The sequence below is a fragment of the Coregonus lavaretus genome, assembly GCF_964263955.1.
Source record: "Coregonus lavaretus genome assembly, contig: HAP1_SCAFFOLD_381, whole genome shotgun sequence".
Classification (NCBI taxonomy): Eukaryota; Metazoa; Chordata; class Actinopteri; order Salmoniformes; family Salmonidae; genus Coregonus; species Coregonus lavaretus.
Genome location: NW_028165309.1, coordinates 124,648 through 141,451, shown reverse-complemented (window position 1 = coordinate 141,451; position 16,804 = coordinate 124,648). Strand labels below are relative to the sequence as shown.

General features: G+C 46.8%; 1 protein-coding gene across 4 annotated transcripts in view; it reads left to right on the top strand.

Annotated features, from left to right (window-relative positions):
• Positions 1-16,804, top strand: part of LOC311116001 (protein quaking-A-like) — a 103,634-nt gene that overhangs the window by 59,213 nt on the left and 27,617 nt on the right. For all 4 annotated transcript variants that reach the window (XM_084191134.1, XM_084191136.1, XM_084191135.1 and 1 more), the window contains exons 3-4: positions 434-550; positions 8,456-8,599. In XM_084191134.1, the coding sequence (XP_084047260.1) occupies positions 434-550; positions 8,456-8,599 (261 nt within the window). The remainder of the gene's footprint in view (positions 1-433; positions 551-8,455; positions 8,600-16,804) is intronic.

Sequence of the window (16,804 nt, the reverse complement as noted above, 5' to 3'; positions counted from 1 at the left end):
AAAAAACTGCTCCCAAATGCTGTGTGACCAACCGCCAACGTGGCTTGTGAAATATTTACATTTTAGTTATTTAGCAGACGACGAGCGACTTATAGTCGTGAGTGCGTACATTTTCGTACTAGTCCCCCGTGGGAATCAAACCCACAACCCTGGCGTTGCAAGCGCCATGCTCTACCAACTGAGACACACAGAACCCCCGTAGACATCTTTTCTGCCAATGCCAAAATATATCCGCATTTGGAGGGTGGCGGGTATTCATTTTTAGGCCCTGATCACATGTGATTAAGATAAGAAGGCTATCACAGGACAATGATTCATAGTGTGCAAGTAGTTGTAGTTTCATTTTCATTGTGGCCTGATTATCTACACTGCGGTGTGAATGTGAAATACTCTTTCTACCTGTATAATAATCTATTCTTCCATCTCTCTGCAGTATAACTTTGTGGGCAGAATCCTGGGGCCTCGTGGACTCACCGCCAAGCAGCTGGAAGCAGAAACTGGATGCAAAATCATGGTGCGAGGCAAGAGCTCCATGAGAGACAGAAAGAAGGTGAGCTCATTGATTTATTTGATCTTTCTACCCCGCCCCTTTTTTCACTCAATTTTTCACCAAAACAAAAGGCTCCGATTTAAGACCCGCTTCTAATCGCCTCGTAGTAAAACGTCCATTTTGATTTCTTACTACGTGTGGAGAACAAATTGTTTTACTATAGCCTTACCAGATAACAGTGCAACATACAAACAACCTACTTAAAGTGTAAGAAACGCATGACTCTAGGTTATGGAAAGGCAGCTCAGTGGAAAGTGGCCGGGGTAAGCTCGGGCCAGGTGATGGCTCTTTTCTTGGCTTGGCCGCGGTGCTGTGTTGATTTCTGAAAGGGCACAGACATCACAGTGGTGGCAGTCAAAGATGGCCGCCTGCATCATCATCTCAGAATCCCTGTATGTACGATGGCGACCCAACTAGAGGAAGGGTCAAACATAACATTGGACTGATCAATGAGAGCATATAGCTGATCTATCCACAGTGGAATCTGTCACTTTTCACTTTTCCTCATTATAGATAGTCATAGATATTTCAGAGATATTTTTAAAGCAAATGCCAGCCATTTCTGAGACACCTTTCAAAACATATGCAGGTGCTTTGACAATGCGACATCACATTATTTCGAAGCCAAACGTGCTCATTTACGTTTTAGTCATTTAGCAGACGCCCTTATCCAGAGAGACTTACAGGAGCAATTAGGGTTAGGTGCCTTGCTCAAGGGCAGATCAACAGATTTTCCACCTAGTCAGGTTGGGGGTTTGAACCAGCAACCTTTTTGTTACTGGCCCAACACTCTTAACCGCTAGGCTACCTGCGGTTCTCCCCCCACTCTTCCTCTCCCCCCTCAGTGTAGTTAATGTCAGGCAGCAGATATCCATATGAGTCTGGAAAAGACGAGGACGATGCTTTTAAGAGCATGTCATATAAAAAGGGGAATAACAAAAGATTCAAAATATAGATTGTGCCGCCTCGTTTAAGAGAGAATTTCGGAGGCAGAAATGTACAGGCTCACCCAGGGCTGGGGTAGGTGTGGAAGGCGGCGGGGGCGTTACTGCAGATAAGAATGGGTTCTCAATCAACTTACCTGGTCAAATAAGTCTTAATAAACAAATATGAATCAATGAAACCTCCCCCACATCTCATTGTCACCCCCAGCACTGAAGCCAACAGTACCACTCAGGAGAGAGTTCCTACCACATAACCAGGGATCCCTTTCTCTCTTCCTCTCCTCGGTCAGTCAGTCTTTCGTTTCCCCTCCCTGAACCTCCTGGTGTTCTCCCAGACTTCCCTGGAAACAGAGGGGCGGGGCGGGGGGGTATAATGCAGTCTTTTTATTCAGGAGCCACTGTTTTCCGGCTCTCAATAATTCAGTTTGCAGCTCCCTCCAGGGGCTTGCCCAGCCCGCCAGTGGCTGGAGCAGTGGAGCGACAGGGAGAGGGGGAGTAGGAAGAGTGGGAGGTATGTGATAAATGGACTCCCCAGTATGGAGAACTAGGCAGACTGGGGATTTGACGTGAGACAAATGGAGTCGTGGCTGCAGGGGACGGGAGCCCCAAGGACGCCGCTGGGCTGTTGGTGGCAGGTGGTCTCTGTGGCTTATAGAGCTGTGGCTTATTCAAGGAACTTCTGTTCTGGTGGATGCCTGTGTCACATGTACTGTGTGTAACCTTGAATGGGAGGTGTCTAATGGCATACATAGACTATTTGGCTATACACATACAGTGAGGGGGGAAAAGTATTTGATCCCCTGCTGATTTTGTAGTTTTGCCCACTGACAAAGACATGATCAGTCTATAATTTTAATGGTAGGTTTATTTGAACAGTGAGAGACAGAATAACAACAAAAAAATCCAGAAAAACGCATGTCAAAAATGTTATAAATTGATTTGCATTTTAATGAGGGAAATAAGTATTTGACCCCTCTGCAAAACATGACTTAGTACTTGGTGGCAAAACCCTTGTTGGCAATCACAGAGGTCAGACGTTTCTTGTATTTGGCCACCAGGTTTGCACACATCTCAGGAGGGATTTTGTTCCACTCCTCTTTGCAGATCTTCTCCAAGTCATTAAGGTTTCGAGGCTGACGTTTGGCAACTCGAACCTTAAGCTCCCTCCACAGATTTTCTATGGGATTAAGGTCTGGAGACTGGCTAGGTCACTCCAGGACCTTAATGTGCTTCTTCTTGAGCCACTCCTTTGTTGCCTTGGCTGTGTGTTTTGGGTCATTGTCATGCTGGAATACCAATCCACGACCCATTTTCAATGCCCTGGCTGAGGGAAGGAGGTTCTTACCCAAGATTTGACGGCACATGGCCCCGTCCATCGTTCCTTTGATGCGGTGAAGTTGTCCTGTCCCCTTAGCAGAAAAACACCCCCAAAGCATAATGTTTCCACCTCCATGTTTGGCGATGGGGATGGTGTTCTTGGGTTCATAGGCGGCATTCCTCCTCCTCCAAACACGGCGAGTTGAGTTGATGCCAAAGAGCTTGATTTTGGTCTCATCTGACCACAACACTTTCATTCAGATGTTTATTGGCAAACTTCAGACGGCCCTGTATATGTGCTTTCTTGAGCAGGGGGACCTTGCGGGCGCTGCAGGATTTCAGTCCTTCACAGCGTAGTGTGTTAACAATTGTTTTCTTGGTGACTATGGTCCCAGCTGCCTTAAGATCATTGACAAGATCCTCCCGTGTAGTTCTGGCCTGATTTCTCACTGTTCTCATGATCATTGCAACTTCACGAGGTGAGATCTTGCATGGAGCCCCAGGCCGAGGGAGATTGACAGTTATTTTGTGTTTCTTCCATTTGCAAATAATCGCACCAACTATTGTCACCTTCTCACCAAGCTGCTTGGCGAAGATCTTGTAGTCCATTCCAGCCTTGTGTAGGTCTACAATCTTGTCCCTGACATCCTTGGAGAGCTCTTTGGTCTTGGCCATGGTGGAGAGTTTGGAATCTGATTGATTGATTGCTTCTGTGGACAGGTGTCTTTTATACAGGTAACAAGATGAGATTAGGAGCACTCCCTTTAAGAGTGTGCTCCTAATCTCAGCTCGTTACCTGTATAAAAGACACCTGGGAGCCAGAAATCTTTCTGATTGAGAGGGGGTCAAATACTTATTTCCCTCATTAAAATGCAAATCAATTGATAACATTTTTGACATGCATTTTTCTGGATTTTGTTGTTGTTATTCTGTCTCTCACTGTTCAAATAAACCTACCATTAAAATTATAGACTGATCATGTCTTTGTCAGTGGGCAAACGTACAAAATCAGCAGGGGATCAAATACTTTTTTCCCTCACTGTAGGTCAGCATCTATTTAAAGGTGTTCAAACAACTATTAAGTAAAAGATCACAAAAATGCAGTCAAGTCAATTAGAAGTTTGAGGCTGCACATATTGACTCCAGCCCCATTTCCCCCCATGGGCCTTGAGCGTTGTTAGAAAGAGGACCGATTTTAGGTAATTGTTCACTTGATAACCTGTACCTTTAAAAAAAAAAAAAAAAGGCAATGCAAAGTTTAATGGCCGTTCTCAATAACGAGGCACCTCTCATAATGTGAACAGTCAGTCATCTTAAGTCACCGCTCTGTTCCCTCCACATCACCATCATTGATGTGACAGAGCAGATAGAATAGGAGCAGACGGGAGACAAACACAGGATAATAACTTGTCCCTGGGATGACGCCTCCCGAGTGGCGCAGTGGTCTATGGCCCTGCATCGCAGTGCTAGCTGTGCCACTAAAAATCCTGGTTCGAATCCAGGCTCTGTCGTAGCCGGCCGCGACCGGGAGACCCATGGGGCGGCGCATAATTGGCCCTGCGTCGTCCAGGGTAGGGGAGGGAATGGCCGGCAGGGATGTAGCTCAGTTTGTAGAGCATGGCGTTTGCAACGCCAATTCCCACGGCGGGCTAGTATGAAAAATAAAATAATGTATGCACTCACTAACTGTAAGTCCCTCTTGATAAGAGCGTCTGCTAAATTTACATTTTACATTACATTTTAGTCATTTAGCAGACGCTCTTATCCAGAGCGACTTACAGGAGGAATTAGGGTTAAGTGCCTTGCTCAAGGGCACATCGACAGATTTTTCACCTAGTCGGCTCGGGGATTAGAACCAGCGAGCTTTCGGTTACTGGCACAACGCTCTTAACCACTAAGCTACCTTACTTAAATGTAAATGTAAAATGACGCTTCATCCTCTGATCAAACGAGGCCTAAATCAGGGAGGGACTCCACAGCAAATACATGTGGAAAAAAGAGGCTGGAGACCATGTGTTCATGCTACTATGATCACAGCCCAACTCCTGAAGAACTCCCTTTTGAAGGTGGTTATGAAAACAGCAGCTCTTTCTGTGTCATTTTTTAAAATTGGTTTTCAGGGCTTAGTTTGTCATTTCCTCTAACCAGGTCTTCATATGCGGCTCACTGCAATGCAACACCTCATCACAGAAAGGGCAAAGTAACCACAGAATCTGCAAGTGAAGTGTGAGTTCCAAGTTGAATGAACTGTCAGTGCAAGGCCCAGAATTTCAACGTCTTGTGCCAGCTCGGATTGGTTCAGCTCTCTAGATTTACTGCTCAAGCTATCAACTGGATTGGCAATTGATAGGTTTGATTGCACATTTGGCACAACAAGCTTTTACATTTTAGTCAGTTAGCAGACGCTCTTATCCAGAGCGACTTAGTTAGTGCATTCATCTTAAGATAGCTAGGTGGGACAACCACATATCACAGTCATAGTAAATACATTTTTTATTTTTCCTCAAAGTAGATGTCAGCAAATGTGGAATTAGTAAGGGGAAACACTCAAATGCGAATGTTTAGTTCACAAAAGGGTGAGGGGAGGGGGGGGGGGGGGTGCTTTGGGATTATTTAAAATACTCTTTGAAGAGGTAGGGTTTGAGATGTTTTTGGAAGATGGCCAGGGAATCTGTGGTCTTAGCTTCAGGGGGTAGCTGGTTCCGCCATTGCTGCTCCATAGGTAAGTACCATGGTCTTGTAGTGGATGCGAGCTTCGACTGAAAGCCAGTGGAGTGTGCAGAGGAGCGGGGTGACATGGGAGAACTTGGGAAGGTTGAACACCAGGCGGGCTACAGTGTTCTGGATAAGTTGCAGGGGTTTGATGGCACAATTGGGGAGCTCAACCAACAGCGAGTTGCAGTAGTCCAGATGGGAGATGACAAGTGCCTGGATTAGGACCTGCACCGCTTCTTGTGTGAGGTAGGGTCGTTCTCTACGGATGTTGTAGAGCATGAACCTGCAGGAGCGAGTCACTGCTTTGATGTTGGCAGAGAACGACAGGGTGTTGTCCAGAGTCACGCCAAGGGTTCTTTGCACTCTGGGAGTTGTCAACCGTGATGGAGAGGTCTTGGAGCGGGCAGGCCTTCCCAAGGAGGAAGAGATACTCAGTCTTGTTGTGCTTGAGGTGGTGAGCCGACATCCAAGCTGAGATATCTGCCAGGCACGCAGCGATGCGTGTAGCCACCTGGGTGTCAGAAGGGGTGAATGAGAAAAGTCGTTGAGTGTCATCCGCATAACAATGATAGGACAGACCATGTGGTGATATGACTGCGCCGAGTGACTTGGTGTATACCGAGATGAGGAGAGGGCCTAGAACAGAGCCCTGGTGGACACCAGTAGGGAGAGTATGTGGTGCAGTCACAGATCCTCTCCACGTCACCTGGTAGGAACGGCCTGCCAGGTAGGATGCAATCCAATAGTGTGCAGAGCCTGAGATGCCCAGCCCTGAAAGGGTGGCGAGGAGGATCTGATGGTTCACGGTGTCAAGTGTTTGCTTCTTGAGGAGGGGAGCAACTTATGCCATTTTGAAATCAAAGGGGAGACAGCCAGTGGTCAGGGATGAGCTGACGAGGGAAGTGAGGAATGGGAGAAGGTCTCCAGAGGTCTGTAGAAGGGAGGAGGAGGGGACTTGGATTGTCGTTCAGCATTTTAGAGGTGATATGTCTTGATTTAACCAATGCTTTCTCATGCTTTATGAAGCTTGTATAAAAGCTTTTAGACTAATGAGAAAAGCAGAAATGTCGACAGATAGTTCCTTTAGTGCTCTTCTTGGAATAGATGGAGGTGAAATCCAGAAACGCTTGGACATGGCAAGAGCATTTGGGACTGTTGCGATATTTATTAGACCTTCAACCTTTAGTTCCCCCTTTTTAGTTCCTTCTGACAGGTATTTAAGAGACCTCTGTAAACTTTTAAGTATAGCTCCTTTGTTCCGGGCATAGCTAGCCTTACCTTACTTAGCCTGTCATGCCCTCTGTTGCCCCCAAGTCCCATCACCCGTGGCTAAGAGGTGCTATTGAGGAACCCTTGGGGACTGGGCGAGCTAGAGGCACGGCTGGCTACAACAGTCGCTTAGTTGTGAAATTTGCATTCCGACACCGTGTTGATATAAATAGTATTTTTAGACTCGCCCAGGTGAATAAGTCACCAGCTGACCACACCAGCTACCCCTGTCGAGGGCTATGGAACTTTCCTCTTCCAATAAAACAAACCAGAAGGGACGAGTCAAATGTGTGGCGTCTTCAGTGTTAAGAGCATAACCTTGGTCTAGGATTTATTGAGCTCAAGTTTAGACGGGAGTTTCAGGGCGCCACACAAGCAAGTCATTGCCTTTTATAGACGTTGTCATAATGTTCATATTTTGGCAAACTCCATTACTTGGCAGTATGTCTCTCAGCTGGTTTCAGCTGTCTCTCTGTTTAGTGTTCATTCACTCCCCATCTCCTCTCTCTCGCAGTCACACACACCTAAAAATGACAGTTAGCTCGTGTCCATCCCTCAACAAACTGTTGACTCACCATCACCATGACTCGACAATAGGCCACAAGCAAACAGCCCATTGTGAAATCATTTTGGCTTCTGCCAGTTTAAAAATATGCCCTGCTCCCCATGTGGAAAAGGTAAACACGAGAGAGGAATATTGAACTTAATTTTCCCACTGTGTTCGTGTGAGACGGCGGAGTGTGGCAAAGAGCAGTATCATGGCAACGGCTCGCTCTCAGCAGAGGAGGCGGGCGATCGGCAGCATGCCATCTCCACTCTGGCTTGGCGCGGCGTATTAGTAAACGTTCATAGTCACAAAGGCTTAGAGGAAATGGTGAGCTAAGACCCCCCTACACACACACACAATGGTAAGCTGCCATACCGGTGTGACCCAAAGCTTTTTAGAGCTCTTTGTGCGGCGCAGCGCTGTCAGCAAACGTCTCAAAAGAACCAGGTAAATTGGGAGAGTGTGTCAGAATTGAGTGTGCAGGTTTTTTTTTTAAGATAGGTATGCGGGGGGTTTTAAAGCTAGGTGTGAAGACTTACATATTGAATTGACCTATTCCTTTTCCTCACTCGCAGCCTCGCCAGTCTAACGCAGTTTAAGGCCCGCCGTGAGTAGTACTGCCATGAGTCTAACGCTGGGCCCCATTGTGTTCAGATTGAAATGGCCCTCTTAAGCTTCCACGCGGCTTGATCATCAGCTTGTGAATAAAGCCTGTCCTTCCTTTTTGAGGAGCACCACTGTCACAATTTAACACCTCGAAGTGCTTCGCGTCCCCCTTTTCAGAGTGAGGTAAACGGCTCTCTCAGGGGCCCATTGTTACCTGGGCCCAATTGTCCTGTCTCACCCACCCACCATGTCAGTGTGTCGACAGCACTGTAGGTCTCCTCTGAAAAGGTTGGTCAGATTAAAACCCTGCGGCCCTCTGATGTACATACATTCTCCTCAGATTTTGAATTTCTATAGGAATAGCTGTCACCCTTTTGATGTGGGGCTCTAATAAAGCAGTATGTCCTTTCAAAGTTGAAGCCAGATTTCTAAAGGGCCTTGGCCTGTCACGCTGCTGCCCCCCATCCACTCAAATCTCTCTATTCTCTCGCTTCTTGTCTTTCGCAGGAGGAGCAGAACAGAGGCAAGCCCAACTGGGAACATCTGAACGAGGAGCTGCACGTCCTGATCACGGTGGAGGACACACAGACGCGCTCCGAGATGAAGATGAAGAGAGCCTTAGAGGAGGTCAAGAAGCTCCTGGTGCCTGCGGTGAGTAGTACTGCCATGAGGGTTAGTCAGTTTAAGGCCCGCAGTGAGTAGTACTGCCATGAGGGTTAGTCAGTTTAAGGCCCGCAGTGAGTAGTACTGCCATGAGGGTTAGTCAGTTTGGTGCCCGCGGTGAGTAGTACTGCCATGAGGGTTAGTCAGTTTAAGGCCCGCAGTGAGTAGTACTGCCATGAGGGTTAGTCAGTTTGGTGCCCGCAGTGAGTAGTACTGCCATGAGGGTTAGTCAGTTTGGTGCCCGCGATGAGTAGTACTGCCATGAGGGTTAGTCAGTTTAGTTTGGTGCCCGCGGTGAGTAGTACTGCCATGAGGGTTAGTCAGTTTGGTGCCCGCGGTGAGTAGTACTGCCATGAGGGTTAGTCAGTTTGGTGCCCGCGGTGAGTAGTACTGCCATGAGGGTTAGTCAGTTTGGTGCCCGCGGTGAGTAGTACTGCCATGAGGGTTAGTCAGTTTGGTGCCCGCGGTGAGTAGTACTGCCATGAGGGTTAGTCAGTTTGGTGCCCGCGGTGAGTAGTACTGCCATGAGGGTTAGTCAGTTTGGTGCCCGCGGTGAGTAGTACTGCCATGAGGGTTAGTAATGGGCAATTGTCCTGATTTATCCTATTTATTTTGTTATTTTCCGTGATAGGGAAAAAATATATTTTTGGGTGCCAGCGGGCATCTTTCAATTAAGTGAGATTTTGTGTCGTCTAAATAAGTCAACTGGCTAGTTAGCCTATCTGTAAAGAGAAGGGCGGGCTGTACATTGATCCTGCTGCTCTGATTGGATATAGCGAAGCTGTATTTCTCCTTCTACTCACTTAGCTTCATAATTTCACCTGCTCACTTCTCCTCACATGTTTCAGTGTGATCATATAGATTGCTGTCTCCTGTTAGCCTGCTACTACGATAAATCAAATGGCGAGGACGTTTGCTAGCAAAGTATCTAACAAGCGGGGCGAGGGTAAGGGAAAAGGGGAAAACGCTGATGTGCGTTCTGACTGAGTGACCACAAACTTGTCTTCCCACAGCAAGTTGAAGAGACAGATACACCCTCTGCTCCTAATCTGCAGCTTTTCTGGTCTATAAACCGGCAGGGAGATGGGCTATTTTGCCAACATCTACTTAGGCATATTAAAACGCTTTTGTGTTTTCCGATCATGAGAATCATCCGATCAGACTATCAACTGCCAATTTACGGTTATGATTACAAATATGAGTATGGCCAGGTAGGCACTCCCCTAGTCTGTGTTACAGTGGGGTAGCTGTAAACATGAACACAAGCAGGCTATCACGATAAGCCAACATTTCAGTTTGCCTGTAGAAAGGACTAGAACAAGGCATGTCACTTTCATCCTCAACCCAGTGGAAAAAACAGACAGCAGTATGCCCCCTGTGAGAGTATGAGCGCCATATTTCCCCTGCGTTCACTTCCTCACATGATGCCGGAGATGGCCATCAGGAGGCATGGACTGCGCAGCCGCAGTGCCCGGTTGCCCGCGGCGAACAGACCGGCCGGACAGCTGCACCTCCGGATCCCCTGTCAGGAAGCGAGGTGGAGGGGGTGCTGACCCGCGGAAACTGGGCCAAGGCTCAGCAGGCCAAGCCGCCACCCTTTCGTAAACGGGTTTATTTCAGGGGATGGACGGGGGCCATCAGGGGCCCATCACGTCACCACGCAGGGACCCCCGGCACAGTTTGGTTACACTCTCTCCCAGAGCCCTGGCATCACTAGAATGGTTTCAGTCCATTGGCAACAGAGAGAATAAAGCCTCAGCTCAATTCCTTTCTCCCTTGTTTTGAGATGAATCCTCAATCCTCCATCATTCCCATTTCTCTTTGTTGCTGTTTATGAGCGAGGGAGAATTTCAACCTCTCACGGCGTACGACACCAGAGGTTGAAGCAGCGATGGCGGCGAGTGACTGTACTGTCTGTGTGGATGACGCAGCATGAGTCACTGTCAGCCAGGGTGGGCGGGAGATGAATAAACATGCATGTACACCGCTCATCCCTCGCTTCCCCTCTGAAGTAATCAGCCGCAAAGAGCCACGCTTATAGTCAAGCTGAGTGTCACCAGAAATAGAATTCTTCCGTAAATATATCTTACGTTATGCTGTCATGCGTAAGCTCACTTTGATGTCAAGTGAGGAGAGCAGTAATGGAGGTTTTCCCTCTACCTTTTATCACAGGAAAGTTTAGTTAATGATCCGTTCTAGTAATTCAAAAGTAATTTCCCTATTATACAACCCTCGCTGGCGTTGTGCCAGTTCGTATCAGCACAGCGACAAGCCCCTTCCATTTCTATGTAGGGCTAAAAAATACCGTTCAGAAGCTGCCGTGAAGCTGCCTAGTTTGTTGTTGGCTAAGTGGAGTATCTCTACTATTACTCGTGATAGTCCTTTGTGGCTTCCCAGAATGGAGGCTCATTGGGGTTTATCTCCCCATTAAGTCCCCCAGGGGCTCTCCTCTCTAGTGTTGTCATTGTCACCGTGGGTGGGTGGGCAGCCCAGGCTGGCAGTAATGCCCTTTAACGTGCTAAACTAAATTGGATTAAAGCTGTGGCAATGTCTACCCAGCAACACACTTTTTAATGAAGGGCATCTTCTCTGCATTTGGCAGCGTGAAAGTGTCTTTATTAAATCGCTTGGGAAACAAATGGGGTCACAGTTTTTTTTTACTTTCAAGGAAATTCTTTACGCTCCCCGTCAGACCTGGCTGGGGTTGTTGTCTTGAGAGAAGGATGAGACGCTGACTATAGTTGTCTGTTTGGCCTTGTGGCAATAGCTATTTCAGCCTCGTCTTGTAACAAAAACTGACACCCTTGTGCTGAAGTAAGTAAGCCTGATTTCTGATGGCAGTTTGAAATTGAAATGGGAGCCTCTGCTAGTTGATTTATGTGTTGGCTGATATTGAAACAGGCGTTGTGGGTGGTGTGACGTATGTCCCACCCCTCTCTAGACCACTCCCACCCCACGAGCCAGGGAGCTTGACTGACAGCAAGGAGAGGGTGCTGATGGGAAGTTGCAAAGGTTCAGCTATTCCGCCTCACAGCTCCCGGTCCCGTGAACTTTTCAACTCCCCACAATCTGGAGGGAGAGATGAGAGACAAGAAATGACGGGAGGGGGAGTTTGATTGAGCTGCTCTTTCAAGTGTGGCTTTATACTACTGATCCAGCCCTTCACACCCCCTCCTCTCTCCCCTCAACCCCACTGCCACGCGCCTCATCTTGCTGCTGGTGTGTGCCACAGAGCCTTGCTCTCATGTCATGTCTACTGGGTAATAAGACCCTAAACACTGCCTCCAGCATAGCCCTGCTGCACTCTGGATAACCCTGCAGAGCACCTGCACTAACCCCCTGTGGCATCCTAGTCAAAGTGATTCGAGCCAGGTAGCCTATGTGATCCTCCTGTTCCCAGTGACAGAGGAATGGATGAATTGGCACTCGGATTAGGGTTAGTGTGATTACCTCAAAGCAGGCAGGAGATGATCAAAACAGCCGAGTGTCACCCAAAAGTGATATCAGAGAGGGGGGGGGGGTACACTCAATGTGTGTGCGTGTGTGTACAGTACCAGTCAAAAGTTTGGACACACCTACTCATTCAAGGGTTTTTCTTTATGTTTACTATTTTCTATATTTGTAGAATAATAGTGAAGACATCAAAACTATGAAATAACACATATGGAATCATGTAGTAACCAATACAGTGTTAATCAAATTAAAATATATTTTATATTTGAGATTCTTCAAAGTAGCCACCCTTTGCCTTGATGACAGCTTTGCGCACTCTTGGCATTCTCTCAACCAGCTTCATGTTGTCTGGACCTATGGCAGTCTATGGGGGTGCCACAGGGTTCAATTCTCGGGCCGACTCTTTTCTCTGTGTATATCAATGATGTCGCTCTTGCTGCTGGTGACTCTCAGATCCACCTCTGCGCAGACGACACCATTTTGTATACATCTGGCCCTTCATTGGACACTGTGTTAACAAACCTCCAAATGAGCTTCAATGCCATACAACACTCTTTCCGTAGCCTCCAACTGCTCTTAAACACTAGTAAAACTAAATGCATGCTCTTCAATCGAACGCTGCTGGCACCCGCCCACCCGACTAGAATCACTACTCTCGGCGGGTCTGACCTAGAGTATGTGGACAACTACAAATACCTAGGTATCTGGTTAGACTGTAAACTATCCTTCCAGACTCACATTAAGCATCTCCAATCCAAAGTTAAATCTAGAATCGGCTTCCTATTTCGCAACAAAGCCTCCTTCACTCATGCTGCCAAACATGCCCTCGTAAAACTGTCTATCCTACCGATCCTTGACTTTGGCGATGTCATTTACAAAATAGCCTCCAACACTCTACTCAGCAAATCGGATGTAGTCTATCACAGTGCCATCTGTTTTGTCACCAAAGCCCCATATACTACCCACCACTGTGACCTGTACGCTCTTGTTGGCTGGCCCTCACTACATATTCGTCGCCAAACCCACTGGCTCCAGGTAATCTATAAATCACTGCTAGGCAAATCCCCGCCTTATCTTAGCTCATTGGTCACCATAGCAACACCCACCCGTAGTATGCGCTCCAGCAGGTATATCTCACTGGTCATCCCCAAAGCCAACACCTCCTTTGGCTGCCATTCCTTCCAGTTCTCTGCTACCAATAACTGGAACGAACTGCAAAAATCTCTGAAGCTGGAGACTCTTATCTCCCTCACTAACTTTCAGCATCAGTTGTCAGAGCACCTTACCGATCACTGCACCTGTACACAGCCCATCTGAAATTAGCCCACCCAACTACCTCATCCCCATATTGTATTTATTTTGCTAATTTGCACCCCAGTATCTCTATTTGCACATAATCTCTTGCACATCTATCATTCCAGTGTTAATACTAAATTGTAATTATTTTGCACTATGGCCTATTTATTGCCTTACCTCCATAACTTGCTACATTTGCACACTGTATATATATTTTCTATTGTGTTATTGACTGTATGTTTTGTTTACCCCATATGTAACACTTGTGTTGTTGTTTTTATCGCACTGCTTTGCTTTATCTTGGCCAGGTCGCAGTTGTAAATGAGAACTTGTTCTCAGCTGGTTTACCTGGTTAAATAAAGGTGAAATAAATTAGGTAGTCACCAGGAATGCAGGTGTGCCTTGTTAATAGTTAATTTGTGGAATTTCTTTCCTTCTTAATGCATTTGAGCCAATCAGTTGTGTTGTGACAAGGTAGGGGGGGGGGGGATATAGCCCTATTTGGTAAAAGACCAAGTCCATATTATGGCAAGAACAGCTCAAATAAGCAAAAATAAACAACATGAAGCTCAGTCAATATGGAACATTTCAAGAACTTTGAAAGTTTCTTCAAGTGCAGATGAAACTGGCTCTCATGAGGACCGCCACAGGAAAGGAAGACCCAGAGTTACCTCTGCTGCAGAGAATAAGTTCATTAGAGTTACCAGCCTCAGAAATTTCAGCCCAAATAAATGCTTCAGAGTTCAAGTAACAGACACATCTCAACATCAACTGTTCAGAGGAGACTGCGTGAATCAGGCCTTCATGGTCGAATTGCTGCAAAGAAACCACTACTAAAGGACACCAATTAGAAGAAGACATTTGTATGGGCCAAGAAACATGAGCAATGGACATTAGACTGGTGAAAATCTGTCCTTTGGTCTGATGAGTCCAAATTTGAGATTTTTGGTTCCAACTGCCGTGAGATGCACAGTAGGTGAACGGATGATCTCCGCATGTGTGGTTCCCACCGTGAAGCATGGCGGAGGAGGTGTTATGGTGTGGGGATGCTTTGCTGGTGACACTGTCAGTGATTTATTTAGATTTCAAGGCACACTTAACCAGCATGGCTACCACAGCGTTCTGCAGCGATACGCCATCCCATCTGGTTTGCGCTTAGTGGGACTATCATTTGTTTTTCAACAGGACAAGGATAAATAAAGATAAACCGTGGAATGAGTAGGTGTGTACACTTATGTATGTATGTATGTATGTATGTATGTATAATATATATATATAATATATGTGTGTGTATATGTGTATATATGTGTGTGTGTGTGTGTGTCTGTATTAGCTATTATAGAAACCATTTCATTAACATCCAATGCAGCAAGGTTTGTGTAGTGCTGTCATATAGAAATATACCCTATTGAGATACTTGGTCTAGTCTTGAAAAGGAGAAGCTAGGAAGGCTGAACACATTTGCCACAGTACTTACAAAAGTATGCAGGGATTCACGTTCACACCAAGCTGCTGCCAACTGTCATATATTATATATTGCCCTAATTTGATCAGTTTGTTGTACTTGACCGTTATATTTGTTTGCTTAATTGATGGATGGTGCTCACCCCCGTAACAATATTACTACCTCTCCTCGCTGTGCCCTTGCCGTAAAGACGAGGCTTCGCTCTCAAAGTCTTCAGCTCAGATGCCCAACCGTGACGATCAATGAATGTCTCTGTCGCCCATCACTCTGGCCATCTGCCTCCCACTGTAAGACCCACACACATAATTTCCCATGGAAAATCAGCTCCACAGTATGGATATTAGTTGAGGTTATTTTCTTACTGCTCAGGTACAGCAAGGAGCGGTTAGTGTTGAGCCAGTAACCGAAAGGTCGCTAGTTCGAATCCCCGAGCCGACAATGTGAAAAATCTGTCAATGCGCACATGAGCAAGGCACTTAACCCTAATTTCTTCAGGGTTGCCGTTGATAATGGCAGACCCTGGCTGTGACCCCAGTCTCCGATGGTGTCTCGAACTTTTCACAACCTTGCGGCAGGTAGCCTAGCAGTTAATGTTGCATATGCCGTTATCAACGGGATATGTAAAAAAACACATTTCCAATTCATGCGTATTAATACACACTTGTACATGTGTGGGATAAAACAAATACTGTATAAGCACCCACTAAATTCTTGTTATTATTATTACCTCCAGTGGGTTATTTTAGCGTTATCCAGCAGTTTCTGCTGTTATTTCTCAGCTGGCCTTCATGTCGACGTTTAACACGGCACAGGCAGCAGCAGCATAATGTTATTTTCATGTTTTTTTTTGTCTTCGGAATTGGCCTACCAGACTGTCAGCATGCCCATCGCCCCTGTCAAGATGCTCCCTAGGCTTTGGAAGATTGTGGGAGTCTAAGCTGCGGTAAAGGCCAAACCCGGTGTCAGATTACTTTGGTGCCGCTGACGACACGCTCGGTTAATCGCCGGTAGTAACGATGGCAGAGGGAGATGCATCTAAACGACTTCTGGATAATTGAATCCAGGAGCTGATGTCTAAATATTCCAGAGGGCGAATCAGAGCTCAGAATCAGAGGGAGAGAATGGGCTGCTTCTCAGATTACTTCCACCACAGTAATTAGCTTTTCAAATCTGTTAAAAACCTGACCAATTGGTTTCCTCTTTAGGAGGTTGAAAGCCCTGCAGTCTTGTTTTCCCGTGCCACCATCACACCCATCACCATCACCACCACCACTATCACACCCACCACCACCATTACCACCCCATCACACCCATCACCACCCCATCACTATCACACCTCCCTCTCTTAGCCACACGTAAATAGCAGTAGTGGTGTTTAGCGTGTTGGGGGACAGTAGTGGTGTTTAGTGTGTTGGGGGACAGTAGTGATGTTTAGCGTGTTGGGGGACAGTAGTGGTGTTTAGCGTGTTGGGTGACAGTAGTGGTGTTTAGCGTGTTGGGTGACAGTAGTGGTGTTTAGCGTGTTGGGGGACAGTAGTGGTGTTTAGCGTGTTGGGGGACAGTAGTGGTGTTTAGCGTGTTGGGGAACAGTAGTGGTGTTTAGCGTGTTGGGGGACAGTAGTGACGTTTAGCGTGTTGGGGGACAGTAGTGGCGTTTAGCGTGTTGGGGGACAGTAGTGGTGTTTAGCGTGTTGGGGACAGTAGTGGTGTTTAGCGTGTTGGGGGACAGTAGTGGTGTTTAGCGTGTTGGGGGACAGTAGTGGTGTTTAGCGTGTTGGGGGACAGTAGTGGTGTTTAGCGTGTTGGGGGACAGTAGTGGTGTTTAGCGTGTTGGGGGACAGTAGTGGTGTTTAGCGTGTTGGGGGACAGTAGTGGTGTTTAGCGTGTTGGGGGACAGTAGTGGTGTTTAGCGTGTTGGGGAACAGTAGTGGTGTTTAGCATGTTGGGGGACAGTAGTGGTGTTTAGCGTGTTGGGGGAC